Source organism: Vombatus ursinus, unplaced genomic scaffold (assembly GCF_900497805.2).
Source record: "Vombatus ursinus unplaced genomic scaffold, bare-nosed wombat genome assembly UNPS02014841.1, whole genome shotgun sequence".
Lineage (NCBI taxonomy): Eukaryota > Metazoa > Chordata > Mammalia > Diprotodontia > Vombatidae > Vombatus > Vombatus ursinus.
This window is the reverse complement of record NW_020954619.1, coordinates 32522648-32540858: the sequence shown is the minus strand read 5'-3', so window position 1 is coordinate 32540858 and position 18211 is coordinate 32522648. Positions and strand designations below refer to the sequence as shown.

General features: G+C 37.1%; 1 protein-coding gene across 2 annotated transcripts in view; it reads left to right on the top strand.

The window, feature by feature from the left end:
- The window catches only part of FBXO25 (F-box protein 25), a 95947-nt gene that overhangs the window by 73721 nt on the left and 4015 nt on the right, over positions 1-18211 (top strand). For both annotated transcript variants that reach the window (XM_027840230.1, XM_027840231.1), the window contains one exon: positions 4556-4699. In XM_027840230.1, the coding sequence (XP_027696031.1) occupies positions 4556-4699 (144 nt within the window). The remainder of the gene's footprint in view (positions 1-4555; positions 4700-18211) is intronic.

Below are 18211 nucleotides of genomic sequence, written 5' to 3'. Positions count from 1 at the left end.
CACCATGCATTTGTTTTCATATTCCCAATGTGAAATTAATGAAAGGAAAAAAATTAAAACCAAATATTTGTTTTAACTTTTTAGGAATGCATTTTTTTTTAAAGGCAATTGGGGTTAAGTGGCTTGCCCAGGGTCACACAGCTAGTAAGTGTCAAGTATTTGGTCTGAGGCCGGATTTGAACTCAGGTCCTCCTGACTTCAGGGCCAGTGCTCTATCCACTGCTCCACCTAGCTGCCCCAGAATGCATTTTAAGTAATTTTTAAAAGATAATATTAGCCATATATATCAGTAATTGTTGTCTAATGGTCCCTTTTGAAACTCATCTACCTATTCATCTCAGTATAATTTATGACATTTAAATTGGGGGAAAATAATTTGTACCATAATTTTCCAGGGTAAACTGAATGAAATTTATTTCCGTTAAGGTAATATAGGCATAAGATCCACCATGGAGGATTGAGAAATGAGGAATTTCCTAATAGAATTGATGAATGGGTAACAAAGGGAGGCTGCAGATCCTTTATAAAAATAGATGTGTCTGGGACTTTTTGGGTGTAATTCTAGTTGATATTTAAGTAGGTGATTTAATTTAATTTGAAGAAAGCCTAAGTTCAATGACTATATAATTATAAATGTACCATCAACTTACACTTTATGTGTTTTATTCCCAAGTTTTCATCTGTTCATTTATTCATCCAACCCATATTTATTCAGTATCCACTTTGTGCAAGGCACTATCTCCCAAATTCATAATAGGTAATAAAATTGTCATCAAAGTACAACTAACATTACTCACATTGGTTCTTGTTCTAAGAATTGAAGCACATTTTCAAAGGTCATTAGGAAAAAAGTGTTTGGGAGAAAATAATAATCCCTTTTTATTAGAAAACTGAATTAGTGTGGGTGCACCTTTCACCAGCAGCAGATTGGAAGCAGCACTTCACTGGTTGGCTCTTTCATGAATTGCTATAAACAGAAATATTCATCTCTAGGTGGCCAAACCTTTCTAACTTGTTAGGCTGAGACTGAGAGCTCAGAACAAGATTTTAATGGAGGAATGAATATGAGTTATAATTAAAGATTATGCCTTTTGAAGATTTGATGTATACTATCCTGGATCATCTGAACAAACTCATTTTGACTAGAAAAAGGAAAAACAGCACTCCAGGAAGGGTCAAGCTGCTCATAGAGCTGGCTCATACATACAAGCCAAACCTGGATAAACTACCTCCTTTTGATTTATACTGAACATCAAAGTTAGGACTCTTGGAAGAATTTCACAGACCTTTCTGAATATGAAGTTTGGGCTATTTTGATGCTAAGAAAAATTCTACCTAAATCCCATGTATTCAATTATCATATCTCTGCAGATGATTCCTAGATCTGTTTATCCAACCCTTCGGTCACTTTCTAACCTCCAGTCTCACATCTCCAACTGCCTATTGGACATTTTGAATTGAATGCCCATAGATACCTTAAACTCAACATATCCAAAACTGGACTCATTATTTTTTCCTCAAAACTAATCCCTCTTCCTAATTTCCCTGTTACTGATGAGGGTGTTACCATTCTTCCAATCACAAAAGCTCCCAAACTAGGTGTCATAATTTTTTTACTTTCATAACTGTTATCCAATCAGTTGCCAAGTCTTATAGATTCTACTTTCACATCATCTCTCATACACACCCCTTACTGTCCTCTGACACTGACACCACTTTCGTACAGGCCCTTGTTGTCTACTCGTGCACTATTGTAATAGCCTTCTGGTGGTTCTTTCTGCCTCCTCTCTTCCCATTTCTGTCCATTTTCTACTTCGTTGTCAAAGAGATCTTCCTAAAGCACAGGTCTGACTATGTCACTCCCTCTAGTCAATCAACTCCAGTGGTTCTCAGTTACCTCGTATCAAATATAAAATACTTCAGTTTTTTAAGCCCTTCATAACATGGCTCTTTCCTACCTTTCCAGTCTTCTTCTACCTTACTCTGCTATTACTCTTCTCTACTGTTCTTTGATTCATTGCCACTACCTTCCTTTGCTGTTCCTGGCATTAGATACTCTGCATTTTCACTAGCTGCCCCTCATGTGTGAAATGTTCCTTCTCCTCATCTCTGCCTCCTAACTTCTTTCAAATCTCAGCTAAAAATCCCACCTTTTGAAAGAAGCATTTCCCGGCTCCCCTTAATATTAGAGCCTTCCCTCTGAAATTATCTCTAATTTACCCTTACATATCTTACTTACACATAATCAATTTGCATGTTGTCTCCCCCATCTTCCCCAATTAGCTTATGAGATTTTTGAGGTAGGATCTTTTTGCTTTTCTTTGAATCCCCAGTGCTTACGTAGTGTCTGACACACAGCAGGTACTTAATAAATGCTTGCTGACTTGACTTGAAAATCTGTTGCATTTTGTTAGATTTTAGAGCAATTTAGTCAGCATGACAGAAATGAACTAAAACAGAATTCCAAGGGAGGTATTTCTTTTACTGCACTCACCACTAGAATAGTAACCATTGTAACACAAAATCATTTAAATGTACAATTCTTCATGTAATCACTCTTCTAACATTTCTTGAGCATGGAGTTTTTGCAAGTCTTTTCAGCCTGAAATTGTTATCTGAAACACCCATGTAATAGATCCTATGGTAATGATTTAAAAGATTTTAGGATTTATGACTCATTGTTTAGCATTGATATTTAAAAATTCTCACACATTGTAGAAAGAACATTGCCCGTATTTAATTTTCTTGGCTTTGGATCTGTTTAGCAACAGATACATCTGGTCCTAAAATATATAAGGTAAAAGAAAAGGCAGCCAGTCAGAAATAATTTATTAGGCAATTACTATGTGCCAAATACTAAGCTAAGCATTGAGGATACAAAGAAAGGCCAAAAAAATAAAATGAAAAGGGTCTCTGCCCTCAAGGAGCTCACACTCTGATTAGGAAAGCAATACACAAATTACATGTATGTAGAAGACAAATTCAGCATAAGTGGGGTCCAAGGAGGGAATAACCTCAGAGGAGAACCATTAAGGTTTGTCAGCCTGACCAGAACTGGTCTCTTACTTGTGGGTGACTAGAGCCCAACGAAGCAGGCTAGAGATGGAAGAGTCAGGAATTAAACAGAAGTTTAATTAATTTCAAAGCGAGGGAAATGGCTTGCAAGCAAGGACACATGTGCTGGAGCTCCACCCCTGGGGTGGGGGGAGGTGAGGCCCAAGGCCATGTGGGTAGATCTCCTTGTTGTTTGTCTTTTGTTCTCTAAGAGAACCATGATGTCGGGAAGGTGATGCCATGACTTGCAAGTGAATTGGATTTAAGTGAGGGAGGGCAATGCAAAGTCTGGTGACCAGCCTCACTATCTCAGCACTTTTACCAATGGCTGTGCTGTGAGCTGTGGACCTGATAGAGTAACAGCAACAATATGACAAGTTTGATTCATGGCAGGACTTCATGACCAGAAGATGGGTACTACAGGTGCTTGTCCAAGCTCAGAAACCACCTGATGCTTGTGTGAAACAATTCTGGGATTTTGCTGGGACTGAGATCATCCAGAGGGTGAGCGCAAAGGATTGTTGTTATATTAAGCTCAGGGCATGGCTTGCTTGCTGGGCCTTAGCTCTGGAAAACAGGGTGTCTTCCTAATATCTTACCAGGGTAGGGGATGGGGAAAGTCCTCTTGAAGAAGGTGACATTTGAGTTGAGTCTTGAAGAAAGCCAGGAGGCAGAGGTAAGGAGGGAGAGTATTTAAGTCATGGGCAATAGTTAATGAGAAAGAATGGAGTAAAGAAATGGGAGTCTCTTGTGAGAATAGCATTTAGGCCAGTGTTGCTAGATCATGAGAAGAGGTGTAAAGTCTAATAAAAAGAAAAGGTAAAACTTGACCATTTGGGTCTAAATATAGGCCAAACCCTTAAAATTAGATTGTCTTGAAAGGAAATATCCATGTAGTTATACACTGAAAAATAACACCAATAATAGGCCACACTCAGGTCTTCTATAACTCAGATTTTGTGGGAAAATGTGGTTTATCAAACTGATGCAGCAAATAGATTTCCAAATGCCATTTTTCATCACTGGGGAAAAAAAATAAGTGATCTTGAATCAAGACACAGGAGATCTGTGAGCATCCATTCACAATGACCACTTTGGGTTTTTGTTTTAAGAATTTTATACCTCTAGAGCTAGAGAATCTATTACCAGTTTGTTTTAACAATGCATGCAATTAGTGTTAAGGTAGCACTTTGAAAAGATCAACAGCTAACACTGGAATTTCTCTAGAAGTATGAATGAATGTTTCTTTTAAGGGGAGAAGAAATGAGAATCTTATCTATTGAAGCTATAGATAACTCTCCTCAAAACTTGAAAATTATGAATTCTTAAGTATGCAAAGGGTCCTAATCTAAGAGTTAATATTTTATCCAAATGAATTCAGTTTTTTTAATGCAATTACTTTCATTTACATTTTATGTGGTTTTAAAAAAAGAAATAATTATTCCTAATGCTATAATTTGAAAATTATCTTCTGATTCTAAAAATTTGCTTTTCCTTCTAGTTCTGTAGACATTTGATACTCTCTGAAAAAGGTCACATTGAATGGAAGCTGATGTACTTTGCACTCCAGAAATGTTATCCCATCAAGGAGCAATATGGAGACACTTTGCATTTTTGCAGGCACTGCAGCATTCTTTTTTGGAAGGTGAGTTTTTAAAATATACTGGGATTCAAGGTGTTAAAATTTAAAATTAGAAATTAAAACAAATTGTTAACTATTCCAATATATACATATATATATGTAAAGTATAACTAATAGTTCTAATTTTATAGCAATTACAACTACCCCAAAAAATTAAATGAACTAGCTGCCTTTTATGCAGTGAGAGGTCCACCACTAGAAGTGTTTGAAGTAGGGGTGTCAGGGATGTCATCCAGAGATGATTCTGAAATGGAGTGGGAGGATATACTAGCTGACAGGGAGGAGCTCGAGCCAGCTCATACCTGCCAACAAACTGTTAAATTGGTAGTGTGAGCACTTCTCAGAAAGCAACAAATGCTACAAATCAGGGCTGGATTTGTTATTTTGTTGATTGTCTAATCTTGAGAAAGTAGTGGAGAGAATATTAATAATTCAGATTAAATTTAGAAGTGTGTCATGTATACTTTCCACAAGTTATTAAACATTTACCAGCATAGCCTGGTGCTAGGTGACCAGTAAGGGCATTCAGCTCTTAAGATTCTGTGCTTCTGTGTAATCATTCTTAAAATGTATTTGGATATTAAAATCCAACTTTGATTAGAAATCAAATGAAAATGAGTTAAATTAAACAACTTTTTTTTTTCACATAAGTAGACTACTTGTAATATGTAACGGATATATTTTAAAGAGTTTTGTTGTTTAGCTGCTTTTCCAGTGCTGCTTCAGGCTATGACTGCATACCCTGCAGAACTGTCAAAGTGAAGTTTCCTTTTCCCTCCCCTCCTAGCAGTCTGGTTAGAACAAGTGCCTCACCCAACTCTAGTCTGGAATTGTTATCTTGAGCCAACAGTCATCACACACAAAGAGCTCTAGAATTTCACTGCTCAGCTCTAATATTTTTGTGCTGAGCCTAGGCCCAGGGATCCATGTCTAGCCCTGGAAAATGCCAGGTTCAGAAGGATGACTGAGAGTGCCGCATGAAGAGCTTTTTGACTAATGTAAGCTAAGACCTGAACTGGGTATCAGTCCTGTACGGCAGATAATCAGGCTCTTCATGTCATTGGATTATTAGTTTTAAATAATCACCCATCAGAGTAACAATGCATTTTTCTAGTTCTTATAATCTTTTTCTTTCCCTTAGATTGAATTAGTTTCATAAACAATAGTTTAAAAAATCTTAAATTTAGAAAAAAACAAGTCTGTTGTGAAAGAAATCTTACCTATATTGATTTTACAATCATAAACACAGGAGTATTTGGTTATATATTTGTATGACTGAGGGTTAACAAGAAGCCTGACTCTTGAAAAGGTGATTTAAGGCCACTTTTTTTTAATGACTCCTGCCATCTCTCAGAAAATATCAAAATAGTAGATATTGAAATCATTCTTGCTCATTTTTTCATTATTTCTTTTGCTATTCGCTAGCCAGAAAAAAATTGTGCCAAAAAAAGTATGTTATTTATTCAATAATGTTTCTACATGTTATTTCTTTGTATTCTGATCAATAGCATAGCAATAGATGATCATTATTGGCTCTTTGAAATGCATTTTTAGTGCTTGAATTTGAATCTGGATGTATCTAGTATTCAAGTACTTCACTCCAAACAAAACAATGAGTCTGTAGGGGGAATACCCAAGTTGGATGAACTGTGAACCCCTTGGGGGTTCATCATGCTGACCCTGGCTCTCATCAGTTCCTCCTTCCTTTCCGGGAACAGCATCACCTCTACTGATGCAAAGAATGAAGCTGACCTCTGCTGCTCTGTTCCTCTATTTAACCTTGTGTTTATCTGCTTCACAACTGCCTTTCAGTTAGGAGCAAATCTTATTTCTGCAATTTCTGAATGTCTTTGATAGTTGTCAGAAGAGATAATTTAAGTGAGTTTTGAAAGTAGATTTTTAATTTCAGATTATAATTGTCATAGCTGTACAACTATAATTTTTTTTGATCCATTCATGGCTGCAGTGGATAATGAAATAATGTCCAGTACTTCTTAAATCTCATCAGCAGCAGCTTTGTGATTTCATTGTGATTTCATTGGTATAGGGAACTCCTGGTAAAAAAACTCTCTCCACCAGTGCTGATCAATGCATCTCCTGTTAGCTGAGGCACTGAGAGGTTAAGGGGAACTCAGCACAGGAAACACAGGAAGTCTGTCAGAGATGGGACTTAAACCCAAGTCTGCCTGATAACGAGCATCCTATAGAATTATTGGCCTTTGCATATGTAACTTAAAATAGGATTCTTTTTTCTTCTTAGCTTCCTTTCCTAATGATTGTTTTGCTTCCAAAAGAGGAAAAAAAAAGAGCCCACAAGTTTATAATAGCCAGGATACTAAGATCAGTATTGAAAATATTGTTCTTTTTTTTAATTAATGAAATAGTTTTAAAAGATATACAGATGTGGGGAATATTTTCTCTTAGTTTACTGAGATGGGAAGTTTTTTCTTTTAGTTTCAGTAGACTTATGAATATTATCTTTAAAAAGTTTTCTGTAACATAAGAAATATACTCTTCCGGGAAGAGAGAAAAAGAAAATCTGATTTAGTGGCAGAAAAGATCTAAGTTTTAGTCACACTTCTGCAAACTACTAGCTGTGTAACTGTAGACAAGGCCCTTCCCTTTTCTGAGTCTCAAATAACTCATCTGTAAAATAAGGGGATCTGAATCCACATATCTAAGGCTCTACCAACATATTTTGTTTACATTAAAAAGTTTTAAGTCACATTGAAAATACATGGCCTTTCATCAGACAACAAAAAAATAAAAAGAAGTACATGGCATAAATTGGCAAAGATGGAAATATTCTATGTTGGAAGGAATGATGAAAGATTGGCACACTAATGCAATGGTTGGTGGAGCTATGAATTAATATAACCATCTTGGAAAGCAGTTTGTAATTATACAGATAAAATGTCTAAAATGTCTATACTCTTTGACCCAAGGATTCCACTACTAGACTATGTACCCCAAGGAGGCCACTAATTAAAAAGAAGTCCTATAATCATTTGCACCACCTACCTCATGGGGGTTATTGTGAGAAAAATGCTTTGTAAAAACCATATGGCATTCTAAAAATATGGATAGTTTTTTAAGCAAATTGAAAATATAAAGAACTAGATTTACAGAAAAGATAAATTAGGGTATATTATTTCCTATAGAACTTGACCAGCAGCTGAATATATATCTTAGACAGACAGTAACAGACAGTTGGACAGATGGCCAATGAGTTGAGCCTAGAGTTGAATAGGAGGAAAAGAAAGTACTGAATTGCCTTAGAGATATTGCAAAGCTTTTTTAAACAATTCCAAGGTTCCCATGGAAACAAAGACCCATCTTTTTAATACCAACATTCTACCAGTGTTGCTATATGACAGTGAGACATGAAATACAAGTCTCAGAAGAACTTTTCAAAAATGAATATAACACACAGAGGGCACTGAAGAGGCAGATGCTTATTGTCAGCTGCCTGCAACATGCAGACTTCAAAGAATGGGAGCAAAAAATGTCACCAGTGATTTGAATGATGGGAAGAAAAGATGGTTGGTCATGTGTCAAGGGCAGGTGACAAGTAGATAGCCATAATTCCCTACTAGTACCCTTAGTATTAGGGGAGGGACACCAGCATGATAGACAGACTTTCTGTAGATAAATTATGGGAGGACATGGACAAGAGTCACAAAAGTTGGGCCAGAATGTATGGGTTGTGATTTGCATTGTTGAGGTGAATTCCTCCTTTCCCATATAAATTAGATTCCATGAAGTCAGCCCTTCCAAGACATAACATTATCAAAAAATTTATATAAATTCTAAAGCAAGCCTAAAATGAAGTAAATATGTATTTTTAATACTAAGTTACTTTTTTATTATCTTGTTTAGGGGGATATAGAGCATACCTCTGCATAGATAATCCTTTTTAGTAATTGCAGCTATTAAAGCAATAGCTTCTTTTTGGGGGGAGGGGGGTAGGCAATAGGATTAAATAACTTCCCCAAGGTCACACAGCTAGTAAGTGTCAAGTGTCTGAGGCCACATTTGAACTCGGGTCCTCCTGACTCCCGGGCTGGTGCTCTATCCACTGGGCCACCTAGCTGCCGCTGCAGTAGCTTCTTTACAAAGGAACAGGTCCCAAGAATAATCAGCTCACTTTTGTTGTTGTTCAGTCATTTCAGCCATGTCTGACTTTTCTGACTCCATCTGGGGTTTTGTTGTCACTGGAGTGATTTGCCATTTTCTTCTCTGACTCATTTTACATATGAGGAAACTGAGGCAAACAGGGTCAAGTGACTTGCCTAGGATCACACAACTAGTAAGTGTCTGAGGCCAGATTTGAATTCAGGAAGATGAGTCTTCCTGACTCAAGGGCCGGCACTCTCTCTACTGCACCACGTAGAAGCTCTTTGCTTAGAGTCAGTAGTCATGCTGCATCTGTCTAATCAAATGGGATAATAAATAAATAATGGGATAATTTATAAATAAATAAAGAGCTTAGCACAGTCCCTGACATATAGTAGGCACTATATAAAATTCTTATTCCCTTACCCCTGTCCCCCATCTATTTCTGTAAGCAGTATACTATATCTTTCCAAATGATACTTGCTTACAAAAGAAATGTTTAGTTATTAATCTATATGTATAATAAGGCAGAAATTTGGTTTTTGTGTAATTGATAGATCTTTTCTGTAGTTTAGATTCCAAAGATTCCCTTCTAGTTTACTTTATACAACTTAGTCATTTTCTTTGACATCCCAATAAGTGCTTTTCTCTTTCCAGAAAACTCAATATGGGGTTGAGAGGATTGGGTTTAGATTAACTGAAAGAATTATCAGAGCTCTCAGAATTGGTAAAGAGTTGGACACCATTGGCCATTTCTATCTTGTGTCAGATATTTTGTCCCAATTTGTAAATTTGGATTTTTTGAGGTAAGCAGCTACCATGCATCTTCTCTGCTTGTCCCCAAGCTACCTCCCATCTGGATGCCCTTAATTACACTAAGGATAGTATCTTTCTTTATTTTCCTATATCAGCAAATCTCCTGAGGGGAAAAAAATAGCATATTAGATTTCTACCATGTTTTCTTTCTGGAAGAACCCAAATTGTTTTATTCAAAGGTTAATCCATTCAGTATGCCTGTATGTACAGTAGGTTATAATTCAGGAATCTCAGTGAAAGGTCCTCAAATCCAGCTTTCCCCATATAGGATCATAGGACCATAGATTTTGAGCTGGATGTGACCTCTGTGGTCATTTAGATCTATCTCCTCATTTTACAGAAGAAAGAACGGAGACCCAGGGAAGTTAAGTGACTTGCCCAAGATCACACATAGAGTAAAAAGTCAGATTCTCTGACTTCAAAGCCAGTGTTCTTTCCAGTGTCCCATGTTGCCTTTCATATCATGGGCATACATATTTATTAGTCATAAAAACCGCATATGATAAATGGCAGTGGCAAAAGCGCAATAAGCCTTTCAAAATGGATTTTTATTCCTATTATATCTCTGATCTACCTACCAAAGCTGTAATTAGAGTGAGATAATAATAAAGTAATAGTATATAGCATTTTTATAGAACTTTAAGGTTGAAGAAAAAGCATTGTACATATCTTACTTAATTGTCATACCATTCCTGTGCAGCAAGTACTAATATTATCTTCATTTTATATGTGAAAAAACTGAGGCTGAGAGAATGAACTTTTCAGTGATCTCTGACTTGCTTGGCCAGGGTCACACAGCTAAGAAGTGTCTAAGATGGGATTTGAACTTAGAGCTTCCTGACTTAGAGTCAAATACTTACTCATCTATGGCATCTATCTCTGAAGATAATCAGGTCTTTGACCCAAGAATCTTAAATTTGGTTCTGACAGCTCTTCTACACCTTTAGGTGAAAGAAACAACAGTGCTCAGCACTTTGTCAGCAAAAATAATCAGTTAAAATGGGAAGATACCAGATGATACTCCTTCTTCACACCCCATATCCAACAATGACTGCTGTTCAAGTGAACTCTTGCCCAACTCTGGCTTGTTCCACACCCCTAGGGGTTGCCTCCTCAGAATCAGCTTCTTAGTGTTCTGGGGTTTGTGCCCACTGAAGCCAAGGTCTCCAGTTTCCCCTAATACAAGATAGTATCCCTAGGCTCTTTCCCACTGTGGAGCCTTGTATTTCCTCCCCAAAGTTCCCATTTTCCTCCTTGCCTTTGAAGGATGCTTTTCATGATGCATTCCCAGGTGTTGCCATTGCTAGGTTGGGGTTTTATAATCTGTTCACTCTTTCTCAGGCCCAGTTTTCTCTTTTCAACCTACTATTTGTGGATCCATTGCAAATTCAGATATCTGAGATGGGTCAATGCAGAGAGCTTTCTGAGTTATATCCTTTTGTATATTTCAGCTTGGTCTTTGAGTACCAATACCCTTGATGGTTATCTGAATTTCATTTTGGAATGTCAATAAGTAACATTATACTCATCCAGATCTTAGTAAAACTAGAGGTGAACTCTGGGAGAGGGTCCTATGGTCTCAGAATTTATAGGATAAAGTATATGAGTTAAGGAATGAGGCAGTTAGCGGAGAAGGGGTCATTAAGTCTCTGCACGAAAACCTTCAATGAGAGGCAATCAACAACCTCCCAGAACTTAAGGAAAGTTTCCTTACAGCTAATCCCATGAGGAAGGCAGCATCAGAAGCTAATTGCCATTGTTGGTAAGAGGATACCACTGCAGCCACTGCCAGTACTAAATCTGTTCAAAACTCCTAGTTCAGTAGAATAGTCTACCTTGGCGCTTCCGGGAGCCAAGATGGTGGAGTAAAAACATAGTCACTCTCACCCTCCCCTGTCAACCTCTGAAAACCCAGAAAATATCACCCCAGAAAATACCCTGGAACAGCTGAACCAGAAGAAAGACAAGGTACAGCAGTGTAGTAGCCCAGGTAGCTAGCGAGATTAACGGGAAAGGCCCCTCTTACCCTGGGGGAAAGGGAGCAGTACGGAACCAGGAGTCGCCCAGCCAGCTAGTGGAAAGACCCACTTTAGCACACCAGGAGAAGATTCTGGTGCCTTGGCATTCTATAGCAAATGGGTCTCCCAGTGCCTCAGCAAAAATAGCGGAAGCAGCACTACAGAGGGCCCCAGGTGGATAAGCACTCTGCAGCATTCATCTGAAAGGAGCTGAAGAAAGCAACCTAGAGCTGCCCGAAAGTTCTGGCCTTGTTGATTCTAGCCCAACACCAGGTAAGCTTTCAGAACCCTACAGCCTCCCAACTGCCAACCAGGAGGAGATCCCAAAGCCCAGGTGGTGGAGCAGGCAAACACCAACAGCTAGACTTCCCAGTGCCTCAGTGAGGGCGGGGGAAACCGGTGGAAACCTGCGGAAACCAGCTCAGAAAACCACCAGGTGCCTCGGCATTCTACAGCAAAGCAGTCTCCCAGTGCCTCAACAGAACTAAGGGAGGCAGCACTGCAAGGGGCCCCAGGCAGATAAACACCTGGCAGCACCCATCTAAAAGGAGCTAAACAAAGCTGAAGGAAAGGAAAAGCAGGGAACCTAGATTTTCCTGAAAGTCCCAGCCTTGCTGATTCCAGCCCAACACCAGGTAAGCTGACAGAACCCTACAGCCTCCAGTTGCCAACGTAAGAGGCCCCAGCACACAAAGCCAATGACCAAGACCTAGGCTCTCAACACAAGAAGCTTGGGTCAGTGCCCTCTGTTCCCCAGCAGGAGAGCTTAATCTCTTTAAAGGCCAGGGAATAAAGAAACACCATGAGTAAAAAGAAACGTACGATAGATTCATATTATGAAAAGAGTAAAGATCAAGACAAAAATTCTGAAGAGGACAACATTGTCATCAAACCCACATCTGCATCATCAAAAGGGAATATGAACTGGTCTGAAGCCCAAAAAGCCTTCTTAGAAGAGCTCAAGAAGGATTTTAAAAGTCAAATGAGAGAGGTAGAGGAGTCCTTAAAAAGTACAATTGGCCAATTGGAAAAAAAGTACACTGAAGAAAACAAGTCCCTAAAAAACACAATTGGCCAACTGGAAAAAAAGTACACTGAAGAAAACAAATCCCTTAAAAATACAATTGGCCAACTGGAAAAAAAGTACACTGAAGAAAACAAATACCTTAAAAATACAATTGGCCAACTGGAAAAAAAGTACACTGGAGAAAACAAATCCCTTAAAAATACAATTGACCAATTGGAGAAGAAAGTACAAAATCTAACAGAAGAAAACAATATGTTAAAAATTAGAATTGAACAAATGGAAACTAATGACTCTATGAGAGAGCAAGAATCAGTCAAACAGAAACAAAAAAATGAAAAAACAGATGAAAAGGTAAAATACCTCATGGGTTAAAACAACTGACCTAGAAGATCGATCCAGGAGAGACAATTTAAAAATTGTAGGCCTACCTGAAAATCATGATGAAAAAAGAGCCTGGACAATATCCTTCAGGAAATCATAAAGGAAAACTGCCCAGAAGTCCTAGAACCAGAAGGCAAAATAACCATAGAAAGAATCCACCGCTCCCTACCTGAAAGAGATCCCAAATTGAAAATGCCAAGGAATATAATAGCTAAATTCCAAAATTACCAGATTAAAGAGAAATTACTGCAAGCAGCCAGAAAGAAACAATTTAAATATCATGGAACCACAGTCAGGATTACACAGGACCTTGCAGCCTCAGAGAAATTACTGCAAGCAGCCAGAAAGAAACAATTTAAATATCATGGAACCACAGTCAGGATTACACAGGACCTTGCAGCCTCTACATTAAAAGACCGTAGGGTGTGGAACATGATATTCCATAAGGCAAAGGAGCTTGGAATGCAGCAAAGGATTAACTACCCAGCAAAAATGAGGGTGATTTTTTAGGGAAGGAGATGGATATTCAACGAAATAGGGACTTCCAAACCTTCCTGATAAAAAGACCAGAGCTCAACAAAAAATTTGATCTTCAAGTACAAGATTCAAGAGAGACATAAAAGGTAAATGGGACAGAAAGATACAATATATTGTTAATAAGGGCAAAATGTTTACATCCATGCAAGGGAAGATGACATTTGCAACTCTTGAGAACTGTATTGATATTATACCATGTTAGAGTATACATAAAGGGGATGGATATAAGTTGATTTTGATGTAATGATAAAAAAAATATTTAATCAAGTGGGTTAAATGGATCCAAGTAAGTGAATTAGTCTGAACTAAGAAAATGTACTGAGAAAGGAGGAGGCAGACAAGGGTAAATTACATTACAGGAAAAGACACAAAAACCTATTAGAGCAGAGGTAAAGAAGGGAGGGGGATGAGCATTGTTTGAACCTTACTCTCATCAGACTTGGCTCAAGAAGGGAATAACAAAATCAGTTAGGTATAGAAATCTAACTTGCACTATAGGCAGTAGGAGGGGAAAGGGGAAAGAAAAGGGAGGGGGGACAGAAGGAAGGGAAGAAGCAGTAAGGGTAAAGGGAAAGAAAAGGGAAAAGGATAATAGAAGGGAGGTGGGACTAAAGGAGGCAGTGGTCAAAAGCAAAACACCAGTGGGGAGGGAAAGGAGAAAGGAGAAAGAAAAGCATAAACGGGGGAAAAAAGGATGGAGAAAAAGACACAGGTAGTAATAATAACTGTGAATGTGAATAGGATGAACTCTCCCATAAAACGGAAGCGTATAGCAGAGTGGATTAAAAACCATAATCCTAAAATATGTTGTTTACAGGAAACACATTTGACAAAGAGTGACACATACAGGGTAAAGGTAAAAGGCTGGAGCAGAATATATTATGCTTCAGCTGAAGTAAAAAAAGCAGGGGTAGCAATCCTGGTCTCAGACAAAGCAAAAGCACAAATAGATCTTATCAAAAGAGATAAGGAAGGAAACTACATCCTGCTAAAAGGCACCACAGACAACGAAGTAATATCATTACTAAACATATATGCATCAAATGGTATAGCATCCAGATTCTTAGAGGAGAAGTTCAGGGAGTTACAGGAAGAAATAGACAGCAAAACTATACTAGTGGGGGACCTCAACCTCCCCCTCTCTGAACTAGATAAATCTAACCACAAAATAAACAAGAAAGAAGTTAAGGAGGTGAATAGAACATTAGAAGAGTTAGGTATGATAGACCTCTGGAGAAAACCAAACAGGGATAGAAAGGAATATACTTTTTTCTCAGTGGTACATGGCACATAACACAAAAATTGACCATGTACTGGGGCATAAAAACCTCACAATCCAGTGCAGAAAGGCAGAAATATTAAATGCATCCTTTTCAGATCATGATGCAATAAAAATTATATGTAATAAAGGGCCATGGAAAGATAGACTAAAAAATAATTGGAAACTAAATAATCTAATCCTAAAAAATGATTGGGTCAAACAACAAATCATAGAAACAATCAATAATTTCATTCAAGAGAATGAAAATAATGAGACAACATACCAAAACTTATGGGATGCAGCAAAAGCAGTTCTTAGGGGAAGTATTATATCTCTAAATGCTTACATAAATAAAATAGAAAAAGAGGAGATCAATGAATTGGGCATGCAACTAAAAAAACTAGAAAAAAAAACAAATTAAAAATCCTCATTTAAACACCAAATTAGAAATAATGAAAACCAAAGGAAAAATTAATAAAATTGAAAATAAGAAAACTATTGAACTAATGAATAAAACTAAGAGCTGCTTTTATGAAAAAAAAACAATAAAATAGATAAACCTTTGGTTAATCTAATTAAAAAAAAGAAAGAAGAAAACCAAATTACTAGTATCAAGAATGAAAAGGGTGAATCTACCACCAAGGAAGAGGAAATTAAAACAACAATTAGGAATTATTTTGCCCAACTATATGCCAACAAATTTGACAATCTTAGTGAAATGGATACATATTTACAAAAATATAAATTGCCCAGATTAACAGAAGAGGAAGTGAAATACTTAAATAACCCCATCTCAGAAAAAGAAATTGAACAAGCCATTGATGAACTCCCTAGGAAAAAATCTCCAGGGCCAGATGGATTTACATGCGAATTCTATCAAACATTTAAAAAACAATTAACTCCAACACTGTAGACTATTTGGTAAAATAGGTGAAGAAGGAATCTTACCAAATTCTTTTTATGATACAAATATGGTGCTGATACCTAAACCAGGAAGAGTCAAGACAGAGAAAGAAAATTATAGACCAATTTCTCTAATGAATATAGATGCAAAAATTTTAAACAAAATATTAGCAAATAGATTACAGCAGCTTATCACAAGAATAATACACTATGACCAGGTAGGATTTATACCAGGAATGCAGGGCTGATTCAATATAAGGAAAACTATCATCATAATTCATCATATCAACACCAAAAATAACAGAAACCACATGATCATCTCAATAGATGGAGAAAAAGCTTTTGACAAAAATACAACACCCATTCCTATTAAAAACACTAGAGAGCACAGGTATAAATGGAGTCTTCCTTAAAATAATAAATAGCATCTATCTAAAACCTTCAGCAAGCATAATGTAATGGGGACAAGCTAGAAGCATTTCCAATAGGATCGGGGGTGAAACAAGGATTATCACCACTGTTATTCAACATTGTACTGGAAAGTTAGCTTTAGCAATAAGAGAAGAAAAAGACATTGAAGGTATTAGAATAGGCAAAGAAGAAACAAACCTATCAGTCTTTGCAGATGACATGATGCTATACTTGGAGAATCCCAGAGAATCAAGTAAAAAACTACTTGAAATAATAAACAACTTTAGCAAAGTTGCAGGCTATAAAATAAACCCACATAAATCATTGGCATTTCTATATATTACCAACAAAGCCCAACAGCAAGAGATAGAAAGAGAAATTCCATTTAAACTTAAGACATTATAAAATATTTAGGAGTCTACCTCCCAAAACAAACCCAGGAACTCTATGAACACAATTACAAAACACTTTTCAAGCAAATAAAGTCAGATCTAAATAATCGGAAAAACATCAGTTGCTCATGGGTAGGCCGAGCTAATATAATAAAAATCACAATTCTACCTAAGCTAAATTACTTATTCAGTGCCATACCAATCAAATTACCAAAAAATTATTTTATAGAGTTAGAAAAAATAATAAGATTCATTTGGAAGAACAAAAGGTCCAGAATATCAAGAGAACTAATGAAAAAAAAAATGCAGGGGAAGGTGGCCTAGCCATTCCAGATCTTAAATTGTATTATAAATCAGCAATCATCAAAACCTCCCAAAACTTAAGGAAAGCTTCCTTACAGCTAACCCCATGAGGAAGGCAGCATCAGAAGCCAATTGCCATTGTTGGTAAGAGGATACCACTGCAGCCACTGCCAGTACTAAATCTGTTCAAAACTCCTAGTGCAGTAGAACAGTCTACCTTCAGCTCAGAGCTTACAGTAGCTTAGTCTCTCCAAGATCAGGAAGAGAAAACTATCTCTTCCTGAATGCAAGTCCCAGGATTCACAGTTAAGCTCTGGATCCCTCATTCACTGCCTGCCAAAAGGTCAGTTGTCTCAGCAGCCCAGTTCACACTGAGTTTGGAGGAAGTCAGTAATTGAATAAAGAACAAAAATCTTTTTATCAGTTAAAAAGGCGCTTTCACATATGTGTATATTACAGCAAATTTGGAAAAAATTCCTGATGACCAAATATTCTTTAGCTCATCAAAGTTTCATCAGAGCAGAAATAAGGGAAGGATAACTAATCATGTCATAGCTATAATGACCCACAACTTTGCATTGCTTATTCAACTTTTTGTTTCATTTGCTGTCTTTTTGAGCAATACTGGAAAGTCTTAAAAACTTAAAGTAATTAGACAAATTCCAAAATGATTAATGAGGAGAAATGTTAAGGAATTAAAATAATCAAGCCTGGAAAAAATATATAGCTATAAGAACACAATTCAAGTACTTTGAATACATTGTAACATATATTTTTCTTCAAGTAAACAGGATATTGAAAAACCCAGATTTACAAAAGGTAATCTGAGGTATAGAGACTCATTTTGCAGAAGACTTGGGTTTGTTTTTTTTTTAGTTGCTTCAAATAGAAATTTTCCATGTCACTTTTAAAAATATGGTTTAATTTCTCTTATTTTTTTTGTTTGTTTTTTTAGGCAATTAGGGTTGAGTGACTTGCCCAGGGTCACACAGCTAGTAAGTGTCAAGTGTTTGGTTTGAGACCAGGTTTGAACTCAGGTCCTCCTGACTTCAGGGCTGGTGCTCTATCCACTGTGTATGGTTCACTTTCTAAAGTTTTTTAAATAGATTTGGAACTGAACAGGACCCCAGAGGCCATCTAGTCCAATCCCCTTAGTTTTCTGACAAGGAAACTGAGGCCAAAGTGGTTAAGTTACCTTAAGTTACATAAGTATTAAGTGACAGAGCTGGGATTTTAACCTAAATCCTTTGACTCCAAATCCAGTACTTTCCACTGTACCACCTTGTTGCATCCTTATAGAAACAGACATAAGGTATGACATATCTGTTTGGTCAGTAATAACATGGTCAT